Source organism: Ctenocephalides felis, unplaced genomic scaffold (assembly GCF_003426905.1).
Source record: "Ctenocephalides felis isolate EL2017-DRISC unplaced genomic scaffold, ASM342690v1 CF-g0.4_SCAFFOLD_01886, whole genome shotgun sequence".
Lineage (NCBI taxonomy): Eukaryota > Metazoa > Arthropoda > Insecta > Siphonaptera > Pulicidae > Ctenocephalides > Ctenocephalides felis.
This window is the reverse complement of record NW_020538040.1, coordinates 164643493-164658712: the sequence shown is the minus strand read 5'-3', so window position 1 is coordinate 164658712 and position 15220 is coordinate 164643493. Positions and strand designations below refer to the sequence as shown.

Sequence of the window (15220 nt, the reverse complement as noted above, 5' to 3'; positions counted from 1 at the left end):
AATTACTATTGTTAATACTTATGGAATTTGATTTCAAATTATTTTTCGGTAGATGAAAAACCCAGATATGTATGTGCATATATATTTGTATATATATACTTAAAACCATGGGTATACGTATGATGTGTATATGTAAAAATTTATGTACGTACATGTGTGTAAATTTAAAAAAAAAAATGACCTAAATTATTGTGAGAAATTGTTTATGTATTAAGTACAACATGCGGTGTTCCCGCTCATAAAGTTATATAGAATCATGGACGAATGTAAATAACAATAAAAATACAAGAACTGATTCAAGTATGTCTGAAAAAATCATATCGACTTTTAATTTTTCGACTGCATGGGTTCATAGTTACATTAAAACATTGTAAAAATAATGCAGAACTGAGATAATTTATCCATATGGGGTCAATTTTCTGATAAAATAGACTGTAACATAACGTTGTCATGGCAACACTATGTTACCCTCTTTTATTCATATAAATTGGTAGTAAAAACTGCCAAAACACTATGTATTTACTGCGTGATCAAGCGATTTATGCATAATACTGAACTTCACGTTTGTGTTACAAATGCACATCCGAAAGATGCAGTTATGTTAACATCCTTTCTTGGTGTTTGTACGTTTTCCAGGTTGGGTTTTATATCTAAAACGCCTAACCACTGCATAGCAAGTACATAGAATTTTGACAGTTTTTACTATCAATTTATATGTAGAAAGAATATGTAGTAGAATGTTACGGTCTATTTTATCGGAGAATTGGCTCTATATTGATGTTCTGCATTTGAATATTCAAATGGATTGAAATGCTAAGCAATTATTTTGAAAATATTGAGCTAATTGAGTTGAACTATTGCCACTACCACGATTAACATATAATAGATTGACTTATATTTTGTAAAATTTGTTTTAAGAATTTACATTAAAAACTACCAAGTGAATGAATTCATTAGTTCATAAATTATATGATTTTTTTAATTTTTTTTTACATATATTTAAAATTTTTTTACATATATTTACACATATTTTAAATTTTACATAATTTTAAAATATGAATAAATATAGAATGCCAAATATAAATCTATTTCATGAATAATAAATTCACGTTCCATTTGAAATGTTGATTTTTGTTTGAATACTAAATGGCAATACTGCTACAAAAGTAATTCCTATCATGAGAGACAAACATTATGTAATAGTGATTCATCGTTGAATAATATATGAAATAATTGAATATGAACGTGGATAATACAATTTCTATGGATATATAGATTGTATTTATATTTAGCCAAAGCAATTAAAACTAAATATTTATTTCAGTGAAATTTATAAAACTATAAAACAAAAGATTAATCCTCTTAAATTAACTGTTATTGTTAGGTAGCATTTTGGGACAGCAACATAAATATTTTAAAAACAACTATATTGTTACAAAAATATATTTTGAATTTCTTGGATTTTAATCATAAATTTGGTGTATTTTACTCACTTTTAATTAAATTCTTATTGAAAAACATTATAAAATATAAGGCATTCCTTTTGATCTGTATTTTAATTGTTGAGGCTTTGGCAATAGATCAACAAAATATTAGTTCAATAAAAAAATATTTACAACATGATTAAACAGACAATATTTTCATTTGAATATAATATGCAAAAACTTGGATAAATTTCCTCATTATCAGTTCACTCTTTATAAATAAGCACCCAAAGTGAAGACATAGAAAGACGTGTATATATGTATATATGTATATATATATATATAGATATATATATACGTATTTTGAGTTATATATAAAACTGGTAACCATACAAAATTGTAACTGCTTCATAAAAAAAATTACAATCATCCCCTCAACAATCAATGATGGTCTTTGTAAATATTGGTTGAAAAAACGCTTCAATGAGTTTTCTAAACTATATTTTTAACAACGAACGCTTATGCAAAATGTCAGAGAAAAAATCACAAATAGTCATAATAAGGAAGAAATAAATAAATTATGGGGTAATTCGAAAGAGGCATATTTTTGCACATTTTTGAAAAAAATTGAAAATTCACATTGATAAAGTTATGTCAATATACATTTTAGAAGTACGAGTAAGACCAAAAAAGTAAATATACAATAATTTGTTCTATATTAGCAGGGTCTATACAAAATTATTTATTATTGAAGACTTGAAAGACTTGAAAACTTGTAAAATTATTTTACCATTGACTTCGTATAATATTTACACAAATTAAATAATATTTATGTACTATAAAAAATGTGACCATTATACCCGGACGTCCAATCACTGGATTTGCAATCGATTTGAATATTTCTAAGTACTACCAAATAATGGAAATAGGCGCATTTATTAAAAAAAAAATGTGCAAAAATTTTACCTTTGCCTAATTATTCCTAATTCCTCTATCTAAAAATGCCAAACAAAATTCCACATAAATTTAAAATTGGCTTTTATTCGAATATGGGGTGAATGTATAACTAAAACCAGACAGTATATTGTCCATATACCATATACACTTGAAAATATATTAGTGAACAATAATTAGATGTTAATTTATATATAAAATATATTAGTAGTAAATGAACAAAAAATTATGAACATCTCATTGACCTATCGTGAGATTATCTATAAATTAGGTAAATGATTTAAATAAAGGCTAATCGACTTTTGATCTCAAATTGAGAAATGATTTACATGATTTGAAGACAATCTCTTTAATTCATCTATTTGTGTTCCTCATTAAGAAATAAAAATTATTATATCAATTGAAATGATGTACTGAAATTCCAGTTGTCGTATGTAAAATTATGTAATTGTTTTAAGGATAAAAAATACTTCACACACGCGTAGGGTAAATCACTCACTATTAAGCTTACATCGAGAATGATTCTGAACCTTCAGAAATAATAAAAAAAATAATTTTGTTAAATATTATATAAATATATATTGCATTCCTCTCAACTTGAAAGTATTCAAGATTTCTACATTCCATTGCGTTCTATTTTTAACAACTTTAAGACCTCCAAAATATCGTAGATGTGTTTTAAATTTGATTATTAATCAATTAGGTTCAGTATCATCCTTAAAAAACATAATTAACATTATGTGTACGTGTAAAATCTGTAAATAATGAATATTAAACTTAGGTGTGTGTAAAGATGTTATACTTCTGCCCTAAAATGTTATTTATTTCATAAATTATTATAAGTTATTCTGCGCTCAGAACGCGCCAAAATACAAATTAGACGATTTTAAAATATTAAATCTACCTTCAAATAAAATAAAATTTAATTGACGTTTATGTGATAATTTTATGTATTGAAATATTTCACATTACCAATTGGCTTTGTTGAAAATTTAGGTCAAATGATAAATAAAAGATACTTTATGTAATATATATTTGTCATATTTCAAAGCGCATTGCTAATAAAAAAATATGTCTGAATATAATACATGTTTTATTAAATGGTAATAAATTTTATTACCATTTTCTAAAATATTGATATTTCAATTTGTTAATCATTTACGATAAACAGTATCATGCACAAAGTATTATGGTTCTACTGGTAAATAAATTTAAAATTTACAATAATATACGTTATTAATAAGATTTCGTTTCAATATAATCAGTCCATGTATCAGTGATTTCCAACCTATGGGGCGCTTAAGGAGCGCAAGGCTGTTGCATGCAGCTGTTACACAAATACTATTTTCGAGCAAAAACAAAAAAAAACGAATTCGTGTCAAATATGATTTTTAACACGTTAATTGCCACAATAATTTCAGAAAAAATTTTATCTGGGCCATGGTAACTTTATTAAATAATAAAATGAAAAATGCATCAGATAAACTCAATGTATCAAAAAACAATTTTTTTATGCATAATCAATTTGACAGACTGATTTAAAATCAGCTGGAAGATAATAGGCGTGAGCATCGCTGTCACGAAGAATATAAATTGGCTTGATGAGATCTTGCAGAGTTGGTTGCTCACCAAGTAGATTAATCTGCCCATCTATCTTTTCTGCGGCTGTTAATTTACAGTCGGAAGTATATTTCGTTATGTTCCCTTCAATGATGCACCTATTATAATATGCATCCAAATCCTCGCCTGCATTTCTATCTGGGCATTTTAAATTTTCCATTTCATTGGACAATAGCAAAGAATTCCGTCCAACCATTTTCGCATCAAGTGGACCTCCCACCAATTTAGGAGCGTGCTTCTTTAATCTATTCAAGTAAGGTAAAATTAACATTATATCATTACGCAAACCTTCTTCAAAATTATAATCAGCTGGAATTATCTCATCAGCATTCATTAATAAATTGTTTGCCCATATAGCACCAGGAATAGCGCAATTCTCATGGTAACATGTCCTGACGTTTAGGCTAGTCTGTGGGTCAGATAAGGCGACAACAGTGTCGCGAAGGTTTGAAAAACAAGTTGATTCGGGCCTAGGTCTTATGACGCCCTGCTCTGTTGTTGGAGATGCAGCCATAACAGGCAAATAAATTTTATCCTCATGCTTTAAAATACCTATAGCATCTATAATTCGTTTAATAGGTGTTGGAACAAAGCTAAACGATCGGATAATTGTTCTAAGAAATTCTGCATTGAGGCCTCTATGTGTATTAATATGATCTGCAAATCTTGGCACAATAGGAAAATGCTCAACAACATTCATTAATTTTGCTTCAAATAGAGCAAGATATGCTCTGAACTGAGCGTAGATATTGGGAACACGGATATTCTCATCGTATTGTTTTGCTACATAGGTGAGGTGCGTCGTGCCGACTCCAATACCTCTGCTGGTCACTGACAACATTTTTGATTGTAATACCTGCTTTTCGGCTAATCGGTTGTACTCGTCCATATCGACTCGTTTACTTTGTGATGGACTAGGTCTTCCTCGTCCCCTACTGTTTTGAAAACCGCTTCCACGGCGTGTTTTTTCCTGATATTGAGGTCTTTCCTCACATTCGTCACTATATCCGTAGGAGTGATGACCTCCTCGGTTTGGGAAGCTACGCTGGTTATAACCGGTAAAGTTGCTCATTCTGATGACTGGCCAGGTGGAAATCCGAACCTGAAAAATTTTTTATGTCCCACATATATAACTAAAAACATGACCCTTTATTAAAACATTTTTCTCGATGTCAGACATGGCTAATGTAGAACTTCATAGCGTCAGATACATATAACTGACATGGCAATTAACGTGTTAAAAATATTATACGATAATTTTTACACCCATTAGAATAGGTGAAAAAATACCATATAATGATAAAAAATATTAAAGAAAATTAATAAATAAAAAATTGTTTTTTATTTATTATAAAAGGCAAACCAGTTGCTTTCAAAATGCTCCTTTCGAATAGCAACCAAAAACGAATCGAGTCGAATTGGTGTCTAAATTTTTTTTTATTATAATTATATAATAATTTTTACAAGTATCTTAATAGGTGTAAAAACTATCGTATAATAATAAAAAAAATAAAAAATATTTTTTATTCATTATACCAGCGGTTTCCAACCTGTAGGGGCGCGCCTCCTCAGGGAGCGCCTGGCTGTTACAAGGAGCGCGCGTGCGGCACTTTCCAAAAAACTATTTTCGAAAATAAACCAAAAATTTTGAATTAATATAAAAAATAAAGCAAAAAATTATGTTTTATGCATGTTTTTACATAATATAAGGTTGTCAAATATCTCCCTTCCGCCTTTTTGTATTATAAACCAAGAGCAAAAAAGCGGAAGGGAGATATTTGACAACCTAATATTGCATATTAATTTGAAATCTGATAATATCAGTTGAGTATTTATAAAAATAAAATTGTTGAAAAAAATAAGGAAGAAGCAACATTTTTTTTTATTAGAGCGGGAGGGCGCGCATGGCAAAAAAGGTTGGAAACCACTGCATCATTCCTACTACACCCATTAAGATAGGTTTAAAAATAATGGCATATTAATAAAAAAAATATAAATGAATAAATAAAAAAATTAGCTTTTGTGCATTATAAAAGCAAACATTTGTTTTCGAAATACCATTTTTGAATACAAACCAAAGAAGTTTCAAAAAAAAATATCCTTATTAAAAACCTATCTTAATAGATGAAAACATTATCATAATAATGGAAACGAATTATAAAAAAATTAATTAAAAATTATTTTTATGCATTATATAATTTACATACTAGCTTATTATTTAAATTATAGTATCGGTTCAAATGAACAATTTGTGAAATTAATTTATTAGAAAATTTATTAGAAACGCAAAGTTTGGAAATCACTGATTTACATGAAAATCCAAAAGACGACACCGGTATGATTAATTAATAATATATTATTTATTCTCAGATAGTATTTTTAATATCGAACTCATATGTAAATAAATCGTAATTGAGCAAGGTCAAACCAAAAATGTATGGATTAAAAAAGGCCGCCAATCGGCAGAGGGCAAATTTACACTAAAAATTATTATTTCCCCAATTTATCATATAATCCATTCCATAGAAATAATTAGTTATAATTTCTAACATTTATGTAAATGTTTCCATATGTATCATATCCGTAACACTTACATGTATTAATGTGAGTTTGCATATCATTCGAGAAAATGAACATCTCGCTAAAAATTTCATTATTAATTAAAAAAAAGCTATTAAAAAGTAGGGCAATTATAATTATTGTTGTACATTATTATCATTGCTGTAAGAATATGTGAAGGGAGCGAATGATTAAACTATTTGTTTAAATAATGTAAAACATTTAAGATGTATAAAGATGTGTGAAGCATATTACCGCATACATTTCTTGATGCAACGGAAGAGTAATCTAGTAGAAAAATGGTGGAATCAAATTAGAAAATGGGATAATGGAAATAAAAAACTTAAGACCCTTAAGGGGCACAACTAGTGTGAAATTTTCAAAAAATCGAATTTTCAATTTTTCCATATTTCGATAGGTTATAACCTTTAAAAATAATATACCAAAATTTTAAATCGATATCTTAAATAGTTTTTGAGATACAGCCATTTAAAGAGTATATATATAGTATATAGTATAACGATCATTTTATCTTCAAATGCGTTTTTCTCGAAACAGCATTTTCCGAATTTGCTGCAGTGATTACTAAAAAACAAATGATCCGATCACTATCAATTTTTTTTTACATGTTCTATATATAGTTCTCCGTAAAATGCACTACCTATTTTTTGATCGGATCAAAAATCGAATTTTGGCAGTCCAAAAACGACCAAAATTATGGGTAAAAATCGACTTTTTTTAAAAAAACGCCGTCATTTTGTCAATTTTTTATTTTTTTTCTTTATCGTAGTTCTTTTTACAGACAATATTATCTAGTTTAACGAGATTTTTTTTTTAATTTCATCCACGTAAAAGGCCGGAATCACTGCAGCAGTGAAGGGCGGTGTTGGAGATTGACGATAACTTAAAAAATATTTAATTTTTTTCTTCAAAAATTTTACTATGTATTCTTAAAACATGTATAAATATATTCCTAAAATTTTGAAATGATTGATAAAGTAGTTTTTTTAATATAAATTCCCAAAAATCACATTTTTTTAGGCGGTTACACTAGTTGTGCCCCTTAAGTATTTTGGGATACTCGGTTTTTGAAATAGTGTCGATAAATTACCAATTCTACTAGTGAACTCTTCTTCAGCCGTGTTAACGCCATTGTCAAATAAACGTCAGACACCCAATCCCTTATTATAAAAAATCTGATCTTGTATTGCAATGGCGTAAACCGGCACAGAAAACTCAATAAAATAATTGTTTGTATATTATATGCCATGGTATGAAATTAATGCATAATAAAAACATATAAATATGGGGCAGAAATATTCGTTGAACATTTTTAATTACAGAATATCTAAGTAAATGAAATTTTATTACTTACTTTGTCATTTTTGTACTGGCACAACCTTTAATGTCACTCACCACTTACACACTGATATGAAGCACGTGGTTCAGGATGCACATGTCGCATCGAATTTGCATGGCCAGTGGAGGAACTGGAATAGGTGTAGGCGGAGGCGAAATTGTGGTTCTTGAGAGCTCCTCTGCTTCTCCATAAAGACAACCTTAAATTACCTAAGCTGATAAATAAAGATTAAATGGGATTCACTGGTTATTGCTAATTAAATTATTTCAGAAATTACACAAATTTTAAATAAATAAAATCTTTACGAGGAGTCCTGCAGCGCTAGGCCGTCGTCGTTGCCCACTGCCGCCTCTGTGTTCATCATTTGACACAGAACTTCGTCCAATCAGAACGCATAAATTTGGCGCAATTCTAGTTTGATTCAAATATGAATTTCAAAGGTTTTTGACTCAAAGCCGAAGAAAATGATATTTTATTAACTTCCCGTAGGGTAAATTATAGTAATCGCAAAAAAATCGAAAATGAAAATTTTTATATATCTTTACGCTTCAAAACCTCCTGGACATTTTAGCATACCCGTAAATAGATGTATGTGTGTGTGTGTGTGCGGATCAACCGATTTGAATAATTTAATTTTGATTCATATTGATAAGGAGACGTGCTGATTAGTTTTTGACAAAGGCAGGTCTAGCGGTTCCCAAGATACGGGACAAAAAGTGCCAAAAACGGTACCTCAGTTTTTAAGAGAACGAAGAGTCCGATTTTGGTACGGGAAGTTCCAGCAATTTGCCTTAAGACACGATGCCATACATCACTAGTTTATTGAACATCAATTAGAACTTTAAGTGTTCTATGAGCTGTTTTAAATTATATTTATTCCTAGGTAACGACGTTATTATAAGGCAACCCATCGATTGACCTCAGATTTGTTCTTGTTATTTTACAGTAATCATAACTGTTACATTTTCTATAAGCTATATTGAGTCACTATTTCTAAGACGTTATTGATTGTATTTTACTAGATATAGTTTTATTTATAATACTTAATGCTATTATTACACCCCGCGTTCGCTTTTCTATTATTAATAATCCAGCAGTACCCCCAAAAGACTATTTTAACTTGGAAATAAATTTCTACCTATATTAAGTAAAACCAATATCAATACTGCTTGATATCAGATTGTCCAACCTGGTCTCTTCAGTTGATAAACAGAAGGGTAGATGAATTCACAAATTTCTGGTACGTATGCTCGACATAATATTAATGATTATTTAATCATGTTGCAATAAAATTCAAACTACGCTTTATATAATATTTTATTAAATGTATTAAATTTTAGTTATATGCGCATTAATACAAAATTAAATAATTGCACAAGTAAAAAATGTGAACAAACCAATGTCCGACCATCACTGAAACAAATCAAATAATTATCATTATATTTTAGCTTGATATTGGACGGGCATCACAAGAATTGCACAAAGTTATGCAAAGAGACTATTTGTTCTTAATTGTATTTACTGATTGTGTTTCAATAATTGTGTTTTAATGATCAATCTACACAAAATTAATGATAATCTCAATTGGTACAGTCTTATAACTTAATGTTTAATAAACGATTTAATTTCTTATGCTATGCCCATGAGTTATCATAAAGCTACTTCCATTGTTAGACCTAATATTACTTTGTACAAACTTATTCTATTTTCATCAAATTTACACTCGATTAAATTTTGAATTCATGTAACAATGAATTGTGCAGTGTGTATGAGGCAAAACATAATTTGTGCTACACAGATTCATAACTTACATATCACATTTTCTGCAAAAGCTTAAAGATTAAATGAATTCATATTAAGAATTGTTATTTCCACACATACAATTATATAAATTAAGAGAGCTAGCTCGCATTGTGACCATGAATAATCATAGCAATATTACCCAATATTAAACATTCACAGATGTTAAAATTTTAATATTTTCAAATAAAAGTAGCTTCATGTTCACTCTAGCAGGATCAATATATGTAATTCTAACATGTATTAGGCAGAGATCATATCTAATATTGCTGATAGTAGCGTGCTTTCGCAGCCTTCTTAAAATAAAAATGATTATTGGCAATCTAATCAACTGGGCTATATAACTCATAACACAAAATGAAGAAGTGTAGAGCCTTTTTTTTTAATGAATCTTTTTGCTTTCATACACGAAGAACAAAAGCTGATTGTCTACATTTTTATATTATTCATTTATTTAGAAGAATGAGTTATGCAGGCGAGTTGATTAGATTTGTTATACAAAATTCAAACACCTTATGAAACAAGAGCTTTTGCATAGCAAATAAGACAAATTAGTTCGATTAAGGTATGACGACAACATCAATATACAAAAAATAAAGACTAAATCCTTATTTTTTATATACTTATTTAGTCAAAGCCATATACCATACTCACTTCATAAGAAGTATAAACTATACTATAAACATTTTAGATGGCAAAACCAAACAATAATTAGGTGTGTTTACAATGACTTGTTTGAACTGTATATCAAATACATAATTATACAAAAACTATAAAACATCAGAAACAAATCCACATTAAAACATTTAAATTGACGTAAACAGTATCAGCTAAAGTAGTACGTGTAACCTATGCAATAACTAACATCCCATGATTTTATTCACAAATAATGTATTAGCCAAATCACACCAGAGAATTATCATAGAAAATTGACTAATTAAAAGGCGATTAGTCAAACTCAATCAACAAACTCTCTAATATAAAATGGCTCCAACTCCACCATCAATATAGTTTCATATATGTTATAATTGCAGAAATTTAAACAATCACAGATCATTCATATAATATTTTTTGCAGATATAATATTATTTGGTTCATATATAAGATCAAAATAAACTATTTAAAATGAATAAATGTACTTAAATTTCAAACTTCCAAGAACAAAACATTAATATTTAAATTTGCATTTAAAAATGTTTGGCTCAAACACATTAATTTACATTATTACTATTTCTATATATTACAATTCTAAAGAACCTATTTTAATACAAAATTATTTTTATAATAAAAAACACCACAAATAGTGGTCCCATATATTTATAAAAATTTTTGTGCAATGATTAAAACTTGAGAACTAGCTCAAAATTAATACAAAAAATCTGAGAGCCATTTACAGTGACTCTATATAATATTTCAAAATATTATAACTGTCACACAATTTAAAAGCAAAACATCAAATGCATTAACTATTATGAAGAATTGTATCAAATCAATTGTTAGACCTTTGTCATTAAGCTAATATTAAGTCTAAATGCACTATTCACAGATAGCAAATGTAAATTCATCATTGTATTACAAGCAATGCACAACTTTTACTAAAGCATTACTTGAATTTAAGTTTTACAAACGTAAATTAAACTAACGTAATTAAACATCTCACAACTCTGAACAAATATGAAATATCTTCTGACCGACCAATGTACAGTTGTGATGCATAGACAATAATTTACAGAGCACTGGGGATATTTATTCCTTATTCAAAACTAACTAAGTTAAGACAATAACTATAACGCTAAGGTAATCAATAAAAAAACTAACTTAACCAAAAAAGAATTCCTATTAATTGTGCTAATATACATAGATATACAGACAATCCTCTACAAAATGATATACCAAACATTGTAAATGTAACAAAATTCAACCCTTTCGGTAATTGAAAATAATATGATTCAATTCATTCATATCTAGTCATTTAGGCTTAAATATTTTGATCTACAAAATATTAAAATATTCAAGTTAAGCAAATTTTAATATAAAAATACTAATTCTAGAATTACAACAATCTCAAAAGAATTAAGTATTAAAATATTTGTAATTATATCACTTAGAGCAATTTCAAAATGTCATCAAAATAATTACGTGTTAGTATAATAAATATAATTATTTTATATTCATTTGTCAATATTTCTTAAAGAGTACATTTAAATAATAATACAATAGAAGTAGTGCTACCATAAATGAGGACTGTCTATATTCTATTCTGACTGCCATATCGATTCCCATATGAACTATAATAAAATTATCACAATTTAATCTACACATATATATGTACGCAATAAAACATAGATTCATCGATTGGTATGTATGCATGCACATGCAAGATATGAAAAATATGTTAAGGATCACGATGCTTAAGAATTGCTAGCAGATATATAAATTTTCACTTATATATATATATATATATATATATATATATTTAATAATTTCACATTTAGTAAATAAATATATAAAAAACACTTAGAAGGAAAACAGTTTCCATATTTAAAATACAATTTTTTAAAATGTTAGCAAATTCTTTAATTATTGTTCTTAATATTTCATATTTTACATGAAGCTGTATAAATCGCATATGAGTACATGTGTATGCCTACATAATCTAGCCGTATTAGCAAACACTAAAATAATGATAAAATAAAGCATAGCATTGATATTTTTCTAAATTAATGCAAGTCAGTTAGATTAATTTTAAAAAATGTTTAAAGCGAGTTAAATATTACTCTCAGTCAGATATGAACATATTAAATAACTAAATTAGTTGGCAATAAACTAATAGATAATTGCTAGGTCTTGCAAATAACAAATAAATAACGTGAAGCACATTTTAAAAGATTAATTCTAATTTAGCACATTAAAAAAAACTAGAAAATAGTAAAATTAGAGCAATTTAGCAATTCATTTAAAATTAAAAATCGCATCAATGTTACAGAAATAATTGAATCAAACAAATAAAGGTGTTCGAATAAAAAATGTGAAATCAAATATTTTTACTGTTTAATAATTAAGAGCTATCTTTTATTATATTCATTATTATTATCATATACCAAACTTGATATTAAACTGTAAATCGATTAAAAAAATAGCGCTTCAAATTTTTTATTTGTATTTCATTGTCCAAATGCAACTGAAAAATTTTATATTCCTTAGGACGATCAGTCGTACCGAAACGATTAAATGAATTATACACATCGTCAGTCAACAATAAAATGCATTTATCTAAAACAAAAAAAAATCTACGTTCACTGAGATGCACAGAGATCAATTTGTAAATGATCTTATCACAATAATCTACCTAAAATGATTGTTTGTGAAAAATTATTTAATGACTACTGAAATTATTAAATATGTATAAACAACATACATACATACATACATACAACATACATACATACATATATATATATATATATATATATATATATATATATATATATATATATATATATATATGTGTGTGTGTGTGTAGAATATATATGTAATTTAGGTATGTATATATGGTGTCCCAGAACTCATCATCAAGTTAAAATGGGCTAATATTATTGATAATAAATGTCCTCAAAACAAATTAGAAAAAAAAATCTCTTGTTTGGAAATTATGAGCTTTGAAGTGCAGAACCTAGAACTTAAAATTAATGAAAATTAACCACAGTAACTGACAAATGGTCACAATTTCACCAAAGCTCTAGACTGCATCTAAAAGCTCTTAATTCCAAAGCAATGAGAGAAACTTTTTTTCTGAATTGTTTCAAAAGGACATCTATTATCAATACTATCACCCCGGTTGATGTTGAATTCTGGGACACCCAAAATGTATATGTTATATATATATATGCAATTGAATTAAAATGTAAATGTTATAGAATGATTTCCGCCAGATCAGCAACTCAACAACAAAAGGCAGTGTTATCAATTTACTTATGTGCAAATTGAATGCATCATTTAAATTAATAAAAGCTATAAATGTAAGCTGCACTAAGTGCACATCAAATCAGTACAAATAACACAAACCAGTTCCTTAAAAACTGCTTACTCCAAAAAATGTATTCTAATGTCGGATTATTAAAACTATTTACCTAACCATGGCATTACTAGCTTCCTTGCACGCCTTGGATATTGGGAAGTTTATTATTAGAATTATTTAAGTTGTGCCTAGACCGTTCATCTGAAGAACTGGACACCTGCCCGCGTAGCTTACTATTCGTATAAGTAGCACTAGGAATAGATGCTTTGTTGACAACTGCGCTCGTTTTAGTAGCACTACTTGAAGAAGTGGTTGTAATAATTGTCGATGAAGGCAATTTTGCACATTCATAGCATTTGTCATTTGGTGGTCTGGGCAGACGTCGTCGCAACCAAGCATGACGTAAAGCGGCACTTGGGGTCATGCGCTTTTCTGGATCCCATTCCAGACAACGACTGATAAAGTCTAGGAATAGCTGGTCATTGCACCCTTTCAAAGCCTTCTTTAAATCTTTGGAACCAGGAGGACCTCTTGGCTTGCCTCTTCTTGACAGACCACCATTCAACACTGTAGTTCCATCTCCTATAAAAGAAATAAAATTAGTACATTAATTATTTACAAGTTTAACCCACGCCACTCAGCACTGATTCAAAACAATCTACCATAAACTCGGTGCAGCATTTTGACAAAAATATACCTACTGTAAACTTATATTGTGTATATTATGTAATTTGTTTTATATGAATTTGTGGACAATTACAATTAGGGAAGGTAATACCGGTAAACCGAATTACTGGTAAACCGCCCGATTTTTCGGCGGTTATTTTACCGGTATTTATACCAAAAATACCGGTATTTTCGACATTTTTACATAAGCGCTATTTGATACATAATACCCTAAAGTTTAAATATTCTCGGAACAAATTTATCTTTAAATTCCATAATCGCATAAACAGCTATATCTTCAAGTGATTCTATGTGATAAACAAATGTCAAATATTATCTCAACTCGTCATTAAACTGAATATTTATTGCTTTCCAAAGGGCTTCATATCGTGTTACAATAAATAGAATTGGACTGATAGATAATGATGTTTGTTCCATCTTTTGTAAAAATGTAACGGTTTTTTAAGTGATATTTGCGACAAAATATTTTGTATCATACAGATTACTCCTGCGTAATCTTTATTTTTTTCCAACTATATACAGAATAATTATGATAATTACTAAATATTTTTGCTTCTTATTACAATTTTAAAATATTATTTTTCGAAAACCTTTCGAAGTTTGAAAATACTATATAAGCATCACATTGTTTTAAATAACAATACTCAACAATTATAGTAACTTTAAAATTAGTGTAGAAAAATTATTTTTTTCAATATATTGGAGATTATGCTAATTTAACACATCGGATACAGACAATACAGTTTATTAAATAATATAATATGACCTTTTATGATTTTTTTGGTCTTTCTTACTCAT

The 15220-nt window shown here is 28.1% G+C and overlaps 2 protein-coding genes across 4 annotated transcripts in view; both read right to left on the bottom strand.

The window, feature by feature from the left end:
* Nucleotides 1-3559: 3559 nt before the first annotated feature.
* LOC113377822 lies at nt 3560-8131 on the bottom strand. 3 transcript variants are annotated; one of them, XM_026618248.1, is made up of 3 exons: nt 7933-8131; nt 5535-5619; nt 3560-5100 (listed from the first exon to the last, which is right to left on the bottom strand). In XM_026618248.1, the coding sequence occupies exons 1-3, from the start codon at nt 7938-7940 to the stop codon at nt 3889-3891; spliced, it is 1305 nt and encodes a 434-aa protein (XP_026474033.1). In that variant the 5' UTR covers nt 7941-8131; the 3' UTR covers nt 3560-3888. The 3 variants fall into 3 exon arrangements, with proteins under 3 accessions (XP_026474033.1, XP_026474035.1, XP_026474034.1); XM_026618250.1 differs by having other exon boundaries at nt 5549-5619; XM_026618249.1 differs by lacking the exon at nt 5535-5619.
* Nucleotides 8132-13830: 5699 nt separating this feature from the next.
* The window catches only part of LOC113376187 (dual specificity tyrosine-phosphorylation-regulated kinase 2-like), a 22239-nt gene continuing 20849 nt past the window's right edge, over nt 13831-15220 (bottom strand). The window contains exon 3 of the mRNA XM_026616104.1: nt 13831-14321. Within this exon, the coding sequence (XP_026471889.1) occupies nt 13863-14321 (459 nt within the window). The 3' untranslated portion in view covers nt 13831-13862. The remainder of the gene's footprint in view (nt 14322-15220) is intronic.

Coding starts and splice junctions, on each gene's coding strand:
- LOC113377822 (XM_026618248.1), bottom strand. Junction 5,101..5,534: donor CTACAGGTTGGAAACCGCTG/GTATAATGAATA, acceptor AAAATTTTTCAG/GTTCGGATTTCCACCTGGCC.